The sequence below is a fragment of the Dipodomys merriami genome, unplaced genomic scaffold, assembly GCF_024711535.1.
Source record: "Dipodomys merriami isolate MVZ:Mamm:240054 unplaced genomic scaffold, mDipMer1.0.p SCAF_4, whole genome shotgun sequence".
Lineage (NCBI taxonomy): Eukaryota > Metazoa > Chordata > Mammalia > Rodentia > Heteromyidae > Dipodomys > Dipodomys merriami.
This window is the reverse complement of record NW_027205603.1, coordinates 80,952,633-80,964,666: the sequence shown is the minus strand read 5'-3', so window position 1 is coordinate 80,964,666 and position 12,034 is coordinate 80,952,633. Positions and strand designations below refer to the sequence as shown.

At 45.1% G+C, this 12,034-nt stretch overlaps 1 protein-coding gene across 1 annotated transcript in view; it reads left to right on the top strand.

Annotated features, from left to right (window-relative positions):
- The first annotated feature begins 915 nt into the window (after positions 1-915).
- Derl1 (derlin 1) overlaps positions 916-12,034 on the top strand; it is a 32,923-nt gene continuing 21,804 nt past the window's right edge. Inside the window, exon 1 of the mRNA XM_069991339.1 lies at positions 916-1,251. Coding sequence (XP_069847440.1) covers positions 1,099-1,251 — 153 coding nt within the window. The 5' untranslated portion in view covers positions 916-1,098. The remainder of the gene's footprint in view (positions 1,252-12,034) is intronic.

Below are 12,034 nucleotides of genomic sequence, written 5' to 3'. Positions count from 1 at the left end.
GTAGGACCTTGTGCATCCCAAACAAGCACTCTGTATCTATGAATGTACTTTTACTTTTTCATCTTCCTCACATGAAATTTAGCAATATATCATATGTACTATTTTGTACTTTGCTTTGGATTGTTTACCAAGATATCTTGGAAATCACTTCTGATGGGTTCACAGAGGCTTCCTATTCTTTGTTTTCAGCTGCATGATATTTCATGTACTATTGTTTACTCAATAGCTTTTATATGCTGCAATTCTATATCATGCAACATTAAATAACTGTTAGATTTTTCGTATACTATTGAAAAGTTATTTTCAAGGTAAATGACAAAAGTTGACAGTGTGGGTAAGTATGTGTTGTTTCTATTCCTGTGAATCCCCCTCTTTTTTTTATTTTTCCAATCTGACAGGTGAGAAATAGCTCAGCGTTGGATTCTTATATAAATAACTCATTTCTTTTCCATACTTCTCCATCCCTACCCTGTTACTCTACCCTACCCCATGTGCTTTCCTTATTCTTTTCTCTCTTTCTCTCTTTAACACCATCACTCATTTGCTTATCTATCCTCGTGAGAATGTGAGCTCCAGGAGAGAATCCGATCAGTATGGTCGGCTGCCGTATTTGCTGTATCTAGATCCCTGTCCCGCAAACGTTTGAGCAATGAGGGAGTCTTTCACACCTGCCGCTTTAAATACCTTCCAGGGCTCACCGGACTCGGCCTTCCACGCGAGCGCTTGCCGTTGCCCCTGGCAACCCGCTTCCCACCAGTCTGGTTGTGGCCCCGCCCCACCCCTTCTGGCCCCGCCCCAAGGATGTTGAAACTCCGCCGCAACGTTAAAAAAAAAAAAAAAAAAAGAAAACGGGCGCTATCTCTTTAAGCCGCGGGACTTCTGGTCACGTGGTCCTCCTTCCGCCGGAAGAGGAAGTTTCGCCGCCGACCGCCGCTGCCTCGCTTGTCCGAATTCGGTGGCGCCACGTCCGCCGGTCTCCGCCTTCTGCAGCGCAGCTTTGGCGGCTTCCGCCTCGACCTCTCCAGTCGCGGAGCCCGCCGCGCAGCGCGGGGAGCCGGTGCGGGCGGCGGGCGCAGCGCGGCCACGTGAAGGGCGAAGATGTCGGACATCGGGGACTGGTTCAGGAGCATCCCCGCCATCACGCGCTACTGGTTCGCCGCCACCGTCGCCGTTCCCTTGGTCGGCAAGCTCGGCCTCATCAGCCCGGCCTACTTCTTCCTGTGGCCCGAAGCCTTCCTCTACCGCTTCCAGGTACCGGCTGGCGTCGGGCAGCGGCGGCCGAGCCGGGCCGGCAGGTGGCGGGCGCGCCGCGGCTGGCGGGGCGTGCAGCTCGACGGGATCCAGCAGTGGCGGGGCGGGCTCCGCTCCGGAGGGTCCCGGGGGCGGGGCAGGGAGGGGCCCGGGGTCTGGCGCCGAGGCCGGGGGTACCCGCAGCTGTGGGCCCTGGCCTGCCGGCAGGGGCCTGGCGGGGCTTCCCGCCTCCCGCACTCACCCATCGGTCGGGGAGTGTTGTCATTCTGTGGGCCGGCGGTGATTCGCAGGTTGGGTCCACTTGGAGCGGAGCCCAGGGACCTCCCTCTGTCATCCATGTGGGCGCTGTGGTGCCATCTCGGGCAGAGGTGGTCCACTGGACCGACTTCTGGGTGGTTTTCATGTCAATGGAGTCTTTCCTTACCGTCCCACAGGAGGGGTTTAAAGTCAGCTACACAATGACTGAGCGTCTGTCCCTGCGTTACTCTCCACCTCTACTCCTATCTGGCCTGTAGTAATTGACTTATACGAGGGATGGAGTAAAGGGTAAATTGCTTCAGAAATGGAAGACCTGTTTAGTCTCTTAAGCGTGAGGGAAAACAGCTCAGAAGATCATTCTTGGCAAGAGATGTTAGCTTTCTGGAGGTCGTCTTTAATCCACTGGATTCTGTGATTAAAACCGTAACCAGTTGGCAGGTCAGATTCCCAGAAGTGATAGTAATTCCAGCATTACTTAGCCTGTGGATTACGCACTGTTATCCTCCTCCCCTCTTCCCTGGTGTTAATTTCATATTCTCCTTTGCTGGTTGTTCTCGTTGTCCTGATTTAAATGGTTGAATGTGTTCCAGAGGAGTTATAAGACCTCATCTCATTCAGCTGCATGGCTTTAAAACTCCATATCAACAGAAGACTGATCACTTCACAAATATAATATAGATGTCTCCCTGATTTTCAGATTTGTATATCCATCAGGTTTCTGGAAATTGACACTCTGATGGCTAGCAACATCTCAAGTCAATGTGGCCAAATCATCCTCTTTTCCCCCTTTGCCCTAGAAGTAAATTAGAAGCTCCATCACTAGAGAAGCTTAAACTCACAGTCATGGAGTCATTCTTGACTATTTTTAGGAATGGAGTGGGTATGGTTTGTGACTCTTTAGACAAGGTTTGTTTCTGTATCCCAGACTGGCTTGGACCTCATGATCCTCTTCCTTTTGCCTCTCAAGTGCTGGGATTACAGGCATGCACCAACATGCTAGAGTTGGCTTTTGTTTTATCTTTGACACGAGGCCCTAGAGATGTGCTACCATGCCCAGCTTAGACTTCTTTTTCTCTCACACCTCAAATCCCTCTCCCCCGCTTTTTTTCCTGCCCATCCTAGCTTGAATTCTGGTCCTGGGTGCTGTCCCTGAGCTTTTGCTCAAGGCTAGCCCTCTTCCTCTTGAGCGACAGCATCACTTTGGCTTTTTTGAGTAGTTTATTAGAGAGTAGAGTCTTACAGACTTTCCTATCCAGCTGGCTTCCAACTGGGATCCTCAGATTTCAGCCTCCTGAGTAGCTAGGATTACAGGTGTCAGCCTCCTGCAGGCAGCTACACCTCACAATCTTATCAGAATATCCTATTGTTATCAACTCTACCTTAAATATAGCCAGAATGCAAATCCTTCTCACTCTCCATTGCAAGCCATTTTCATTTTATCTGTATATCTTTCAGTCTACTCTGGACAGTTAGAGTGATTTTTTTTTAAAAAAAGCATAAATTATGTCCTGTGAATTTGCCTAGACTTCTATAATGTCTTTTCAACTCACCCAGTTGAGAACACATTGAAATCCACTGAAAAGATCACCTGTTCTAAGCCCCTAACTGGATCCCTCTTCGGATTTTGACATACTCATTTGCCTCTCATATTCTTCAGGTCTCTGTCCGGATGCTATCTTGTTGGCAGAAGCCTTCTTTGATAATCCTACATAAAATAGTACCCTTTCTTCACTCCATCTTCTTTACCTTTAATTTTTCTTGTACATGCCTTTTCTTTTTGGCCAGTTTGAACTCAGGCTCTAGGCCCTGTCCCTGAGCCTCTTTGTGCTCAAGACTAACACTCTACCTCTTGAGATACAGCACCACTCTCATTGGAGATGAGTCTCATGGACTTTCCTGCCCCGCCTGGCTTTGAACCATGATCCTCAGATCCTAGCCTCCTGAGTAGTTAGGATTGTATGTGTGAGACACAGGTACCTGGCCATGCCTTGATTTTTTTTTTTTTGCCAGTCAGGGGGCCTGAATCTGGGCTTGGGTGCTGTTTTTCAGCTCAAGGCTAGCACTCTACCACTTGGGCCACAGTGACACATCCGGCTTTTTCTGCTTATGTTGCTGAGGAATCGAACCCAGGGCCTCATGCATGCAAGGCAAGCACTCTACCACTGAGCCACCTTCCTAGCCCCTTGGTTTTTGTTAGTCTGCTTCTCTTCAGCATGAGGTTCCATGACAACCAGATCTTTCTATCTTGTCTACCACTGTCTTTATTAAATTAAAGTAGTGCTTGGTGCATAGCAGGTGTTTATATATGGGAAATAGTTGGGCACTTTTCTTTTTGCAAGTAGAGCTATAATAATGATTGAGCTATATTAGTGAATAAGACAGAAAACATTCTTGCTTCGATGGAAAAACAAATAGCAGAAAGGCATGTGTTGGAGAGTGACTGAAGGATGTAATATTTGAGAGTGTTCCAAAGAATGTCTTTTGTTAGAGGGGGTTTTGGACACAGTCTTCCAGATAGAAGGAATAGTAAGTGAAAGGCTTAGAGGCAGGACCTCAGACTAGACAGAACACTCTGTGGCTGGTCCGGGGTAAGGATTGCTAGAGGAGGACAGGGAGTTAGCCAGGGTAAAGTGAAGGTGGCAGAGTCTGTTAGGAGTAAATCATAGAGGCGTTTGTGGGTCATGTTAAGGCTTGAACTTTACTTTTTTTTTTTTGTTTGGTAGTGAAGTAGAAATAAGTCTCATGGACTTTCCTGCTCAGGCTGGCTTCAAACCACTGCCCTCAGATCTCAGCCTCCTGAGATACTGGGATTATAGGTATGAGCCACTTGTGCCTGGCAACTTTATTAATTTTTTTTTTTTTTTTTGGGTCCAGTCGTGGGGCCTGAACTCTGGGCCTGGGCGCTGTCCCTCAGCTCTTCAGCTCAAGGCTAGCGCTCTACCACTTGAGCCACAGCGCCACTTCTGGCTTTTTCTACTTATGTTGTGCAGAGGAATCGAACCCAGGGCCTCATGCAATGCAAGGCGAGCACTCCACCACTGAGCCACCTTCCCAGCCCCAACTTTACTCATTTTTAAATTTACTTTTATTTTTACTTTTGCAGTGCTGAGGATCAAGCCTAGGGCTTTGTATGTGCTAGGCAGGCAAGCCTCTCCTGTATTTTGAGGGTGATGAACAGCCTTTTGAACAGAAGACTGACTTACTTGCCTTGACTACTGAATGGGATGGATTTGGTGTGTGGGGAAAGGCTACTGAGAGTACTCAGTTAGAGTAGATGCAGGTAGGATGACAGAAGGTAGAGGAATGTAATAGACTTGGCAGGTGGACTGAAAAGGTTGCCCCTGAATGTGTAAGAAGGTGAAGGAAAGAAGGCCCAAAGATAGCAGGAGTAGCTGAGTAGATGGCACAGCCCTTTACTGAGACTGGGAATGTAGGGAGGCTCAGGTTCGGTGAGGAGTATGGATGAATGGTTATGCTTTGGTCATTGTTCAGCTTTTTTATTTTTAATTTTTATCTTTTTACTTTTTTGTCAGTCGTGGGGTCTGAACTCTGGGCCTGGGCACTGTCCCTCAGCTCTTCAGTTCAAGGCAAGTACTCTACTACTTGAGCCACAGCACCACTTATATTTTCTTTTTTTTTTCTTATGTGGTGCTGAGGAATCGAACCCAGAGCCTCTTGCATGCAAGGCAAGCACTCTACCACTGAGCCACCTTCCCAGCCCTGTTGAGCATTTTTTTTTTTTTTTTTTTTGTCGGTCGTGGGGCTTGAACTCTGGGCCTGGGCGCTGTCCCTCAGCTCTTCAGCTCAAGGCGAGTGCTCTACCACTTGAGCTACAGCGCCACTTCCAGTTTTCTGGTGGTTTTATTGGAGATAGGAGTCTCACGGTCTTTCCTGCCCGGGCTGGCTTTGAACCGCGATCCTCAGATCTCAGCCTCCTGAGTAGCTAGGATTACAGGCGTGAGCCACCAGCGCCCGGCTATGTTGAGCATTTTTTTTTTTGCTGGTCCTGGGGCTTGAACTCTGAGCATGAGCACTATCCCTTAGCTTTTACACTCAAGGCTGGCATTCTGCCATCGAGCCACAACTCCACTTCCAGCTTTTTGGTGATTAATTGGAGATAAAAGCGTCATGATGGGCTTTGGGTGGCTCTGGCTGGCTTTGAACCATGATCTCCAGATCTCAGCCCCCTGAGTAGCTAGGATTACACTGTTGCCTGGCTCATTGTTAAGTCTAAGGTGCTTTTTAGGTATTCGGTGGAGATGTCAAACAGGTGGTTTATGTCAGAATAAGACTGTAGAGCACAGCAAAAATGGCTTACTATTCTGTTTTTTTTTTTTTTTGTCAATCATGGGGCTTGAACTCTGGGCCTGGGTGCTGTCCCTCAGCTCTTCAGCTCAAGGCGAGTGCTCTACCACTTGAGCCACAGTGCCACTTCTGGTTTTCTAGTGGTTTATTGGAGATAAGAGTCTCACGGACTTTCCTTGCCCAGGCTGACTTTGAACTGTGATCCTAGGATCTCAGCCTCCTGAGAAGCTGGGATTACAGGTATGAGCCACCGGTGCTTGGCTGTTTCCTGTTATTTATCTTAGTAAATATGTGCTGGCACAGGGTATGTTGTGCCCTTGGTGTCGGATAATGGTGTGCATAGGGAGCAGTGGTTATATTGTTTTGTGAGAAAGACTTGAGCAAAATTTGCTCTTCAACTCTTGCAAAATCTTGCTGTGTTGTCCGATTAGTAGAATAGTTGACCAAAAAGAACAGGGGAGGGGAAGCCCTCCTCCCCTCCCCTCCCTTTCTGTCCCCTCCCCTCCTGTCCCCTCCCCTCTTTCCTTCTCTCTCTCTCATTTTGTCAGTTGTGGGGTTTGAACTCAGGGACTGGATGCTGTCTCTGAGCTCTTTTGCTCAAGGCTAGTGTGCTCTACCACTTTGAGCCACAGCTCCATTTCCAGTTTTTGATTGGTTAATTGGAGATAAGAGTCTCATAGGGACTTTCTAGCCTGGGCTGGCTTCAAACTGTGATCCTCAAATCTCTGCCTTCTGAGTAGCTAGGATTATAGATGTGAGCCATTGGTGCCTGGCACGGAAAAACTTTGTAATAGCCTGCAGGTATGTAATGTTAGCAGTGGGGAACTTGCTGGGTACCAGTAGCTCACATCTATAATCCTAGCTATTCAGGAGGCTGATATCTGAAGATAGAGGTTTGTAGCTATCCCAAACTGATACATCCTTAAGATTGTTATCTTCAGTTAACTAGCAAAATGCTGGAAGAAGTGATGTAGCTCTAGAGGTACAGTGCCAGTCATGAGGGGAGGAGGGGGAAAGCTGAGCAAGAGCATGAGGCCCTGAGTTCAAGCCCTGCCACTGGCACATATGAAAAAAGGGGAACTGATTAGAAAGAATCATCATTCATGTTCCACCTCCCATAGTTTTCCATCTTCCTCACATTGGTTCTACCAGGCTTGTTACCTGGAGAAGCAGCTGGCAGGAGGCAGGCCAGTGCACTGACTGCCCATATGTGGAAAAACTCCTAACTGTACCTTGCCTCTGTTTCCTGTGACTCCAATTCTGGTCCACTCTGGGCAAGTTGAGCTCTCATCCCACCTGGAGGAATTCATTTACAAATTACGTTGTGGAGGAAAATCTGCATCATGTAAGGACTATGTGGTATGCTTTCTCAATTTCTGCAAGGAAAGTAACTGCAAGGAACTTTCCTTGGAAGTTTGATCTATAACAGCTTAAAAAATGAGGAAGTAAGTTATTTTTTTCCTTATCAAAACTTGTTACATGCCTGCCCACTGTTCCCCCTCTATTCTCAGATCCTCAGTCTCCTAGTTCTTATACCCAAAAAGTTTACAGTGATGTAACATCTTCATATTGGTCCCTGGTTACAAGAGAGGTGGCATTTCCTGCTCTCCTAGTGTTTTCTGAGATTGTGTTTCCTGTACTTGCCTGCACTGGGGTATTCATCTCTCTGAACAAGATAACATATCATCTTAATATCTGTGCTGTGCTTCTCCATATACTATCTCGTTCAGTTCCCAAAATCTTAAGATCAGTGTTAGTCCATTTTATAGACAATTACAGTTTTTCTATTTCAGTGAGTCAAAGACAGATCTTAAGTTGTGTGGTTTAAGTCTTCTGCTAAATATCTACCCCCCCCCCCTCCAAAAAAAAAGTAGCCAACATTTTGGAAGATGATCTCTTTTAATCAGGGATAGCAAATTATTTTTTCTTTCCTGCTAGAGTAGTAAGATCATAGAATTTCAATAATGTTTTCACTAGTTCTGTGCCCCTTAAGGCAAGTTATTTATCTGTTCTGAGCTTCAATATATTTCCCTAAAAATGAGGATAATATAAAACCATATTAACTCTATCAATTTAATGCAGGTTTTTTTTTTTGTGGGAGTGGGGAGAAGTAGAAATTGCATTAAATGAGTAAGCTAATTGTGAGACAACATTCTCATTTCAAAAACCACAAAAACAAGTACCTTCAAATTAAGAAATATGTTATCTTCTTCCTACCTCTATGAATAGAATGCACAGTAAATAGTTTTGATAGGCAGGCTATAAAAAAATAGTTTCCTGCCAGGCACTGGTGTCTCACACCTATAATCCTAACTACTCAGGAGGCTGAGTTCTTAGGATATGGTTCAAAGCCGTCTGGGCCAGAAAAGTCTAAGAGACTCCTATGTTCAGTTAACTACCAGAAAACCAAGAATGGAGCTGTGGCTCAGAGTGGTAGAGTGTTAGCCTTGAGCAAAGAGCTCAGGGACAGCACCCAGGCCCCCAGTTCAAGCCCCATGACCAACCCCACCCCCCAAAAAGTTTCCTGTTTTTATTTACCAGTCAGTAGTAATTTAAGCCTTACTATCTTCTCTTCATGGTTAGTAAGATTCCTTTTTATGAGAAAGGCTTTTGCTGTATAGCCAGGTGGCCTAAACCCACAACCCTTTGCTTCAGCTTGCTGAGTGCTGGATTATTAAAGCATGAATATGCTTTTCCTTGGATGATCACATTTAACCTAATGACTGCAACCCTAGCAGGCTGATTTATGAGTATTTGAGGACAAAGAGACTTTCACATGTAACTGGAGAAAGAATGAACTTGAGCTGTGAGCTGAGCAATGTAGTAACAGGAGGGTTTGGACTTAAAGTCCTAGTGGCTAGCATTTTAGCATGGACAGTTTAAAGTCCTTCCTTACCAGTCCTGTCCATATGAGACATTGCTGACCTCTTTTGTAGTAAGGCTACCTGATAGATCCTTAACTTTTTGTTTTATCATGTATTTCCTATATATATTGTATTGTACTACAATGTAGTATTGTACTATATTATATGTAATGGAACAAAATATGTATATATTTCTTTATATATTTTGTTGCACTACAATGTAATAAATATATACGATGCAATGAAATATATACAGGAAAGTATATAGTTATAGCTAGTATATATTTATATTTTCAAAAATGTAATACCAAGCATTTAGCTCAAGCAACAGGACTTTACCAGCTCTGTTAAAACTCCCTTTTGCTCCCTCTGGTCACTACTTTCTTTGAGACAGGGACTCATAATTCAAACTGTCCTGCAATTCCTGTTTCTCCTGCCTTTATTTCCTAAGTGCTAGGATTACAGGCATGTGTTAGCAAGCCCAGCAAGTGTTACACTTTCTATAAATGGAATTGCACAGTGTGTGGACTTAGGTCTAGTTTCTTTCTTTCTTTCTTTCTTTTTTTTTTTGGGTCCGGTCGTGGGGCCTGAATTCTGGGCCTGGGCACTGTCCCTTAGCTCTTCAGCTCAAGGCTAGCGCTCTACCACTTGAGTCACAGTGCCACTTCCAGCTTTTTTCTTTTTGCTTATGTGGTGCTGAGGAATCGAACCCAGGGCCTCAGGCATGCAAGGCAAGCACTCTACCACTGAGCCAACTTCCCAGCCCCAGGTCTAGTTTCTTTTATCAACTGTGTAGGAGAATCACAGTCACCTGTGGAGTGCTGATCTTCATTATTCCTTTGTGTGAATATATCATGATTTATATACACTCTATAATGGATCTTCTGTATATATGCAGTGGGCTGTTTTAAATAGTGCTACCATGAGTGTTCACGCGTCTTAATTAACATAGGTACTTTTTGGTACACACAGGTTTGCTTTTTTGTGCAGTTGATAATGAATGCTTCCTCCCTTTTTCTTTCTCTCTCTGTTTGTGCTGGTCCTGGGACTCAGGGCCTGGGTGCTGTCTTTGAGCTTTTTTGCTCATGGCTAGCGCTCTGCTACTTGAGCCACAGTTCCACTTCGAGCTTTGTTAATTGGAAATAAGAATCTCAGGGAATTTCCTGCCTGGCTGGCTTTGAACTATGAGCTTCAGATCTCACCCTCCTGAGTAGGATTATAGGTATGAGCCACCAGCACCTTGCCTCTGTTTGTGTGTGTGTGTGTGTGCGCGTGCGTGCGTGCGTGTGCGTGCCCGCCATCTTGGACTTGAACGCTTGAATGCAGAGACTTAGCTTTTTTGTTGGTTGTGGGGCTTGAATTCTGGGCTTGGGCACTATTCCCCAACTCTTCAGCTCAAGGCTCGTGCTCTACCACTTGAGCCATAGTGCCACTTCCGGTTTTCTGAGTGGTTTACTGGAGATGAGAATCTCACAGCCTTTCCTGCATGGGCTGGCTATGGCTTTGAACCATGATCCTCAGATCTCAACCTCCTGAGTAGCTAGGACTACAGGTGTGAACCACTCTCGCCCACCTGCCTTTCATTCTTAAAAGTGAATTTAAAGGACCTTTTCTTGGGCGTGGTCTTTAAAAAAAATTAGTAAATTAGTGTGCTACTGTTACTCAGACTTATTTACAGGTCCTGATTCAAGAGAGGGATTTAATAGATGATGGTGTTAAATTGAAGGAGTAGGACACAGTTTACTAACAGTGTTTGGTGTACAGGAACTCATCATTTTCTTGCTTGGTAACCCATGGGGACTGCCCCTTCCTCCTCTCTCCCCCCTCCCCCTTCTCATCATCACCATCCCCCCCCCCCCCCAAACTCATATCTGATGATCTGATGATTTTGCTCATTGGCTAGCACTTTGCCACCTGAGCCATGCCTCTGACCTTAGATTCTTAATTTTTTTTTTTTTTTTGGTCCGGTCGTGGGGCCTAAACTCTGGGCCTGGGTGCTGTCCCTCAGCTCTTCAGCTCAAGGCTAGCGCTCTACCACTTGAGCCACAGCGCCACTTCCAGCTTGTTTTCTTTTTGCTTATGTGGTGCTGGGGAATCGAACCCAGGGCCTCATGCATGCAAGGCAAGCGCTCTACCACTGAGCCACCTTCCCAGCCCCTAGATTCTTAATTTTAAGCTAACTGATCCTTTTGACTCAGACAAGTCTTTGCTTTTCATGCTTTAAAAAAAAACAACAAACCAACAACCCACTTTAGACTCTGGATAGCATTATCTCAGTGTAGATGAGTATGTGGGAGATTTTTAAATGGCCACAGTCCACGCCAGCAAGTTGTTAGGCTAGTAACTAAAGAATAATACATCTTTTTGAAGGAGTTATGTGCAAAGAACATGTTGGCCACTGTGCTAAGTAGGGCAGTCTGGGTGGATCATCTAAAACTCTAGGGCCTAGTTTTTCTCAGGTAAACACTGCATTTATTAAGTGTCTGGCTTGGGGTTGCTATGAAATCAAAAGGAAGTGCTCCGTGAAAGTCCTGGGCAAGAGTGTGATATGTGATCCCTGCCTGTGAGTGCTGGGCTCTTGTGTTGCCTCAGCTGCCCATTTGACTTTCCAGAGTTGAAAATGTGCCCTGTGAATAAAGCCAATTCCTTATTCTAACTATTTACATGTCAGAGGAAAGAAGGGAATTTATGAAGATTACAAAATTACGCCATATCCTTCTAAAAAGATGAACTTTGTCCTAATGTTTTCAAATTATAATTTTAAAGCAATACAAAAATAATGTCTCCTAGATCAGTGAACACAAGTATAACTCAAGGGTAAGCTTAATGAGCAGGGAGAGAAGTGAGGTATTTTGACAGACACTGATTTCTAAAGAACAGGTGCACACAGTGGCTAAAAATAGTGTTATGTCATCAGTGGAAGAGAAAATGTAGTCAGAAAAAAACAGGTTTCTTTTCTAAAATCAGTCCTTGAGTAACTTACAGGAATGTGGGGGTAGTTTAAATGTGAATTTGTAAAAACCAGGTCAGCCAGAGTCTCTCAAAAGATGGTGGTAGTAATGCACTCGCACATACCCATTTATTTTTAACCGAGCACCTTTTTTAATCCACTTTAAGCGTAGCCTTAAAGTACCATCCGATAAGGAATGCAGGAATCACAGGCAAATGTTATAGGGTAGATGAAGAAAGTTAATTTAGGCCCAGGTTTGCAAGGCCCTGGGTATCTATTTATTTAGTTACTTAATGAGCCCAATTGGAACTTGCTCTAATAAGCACTGGCACATGCTTTTCGCAAGCAGGGAGAGTGAACTGACAACTTTCAGTTTATTTCAGCATTATACTAATAATTGTTGTTA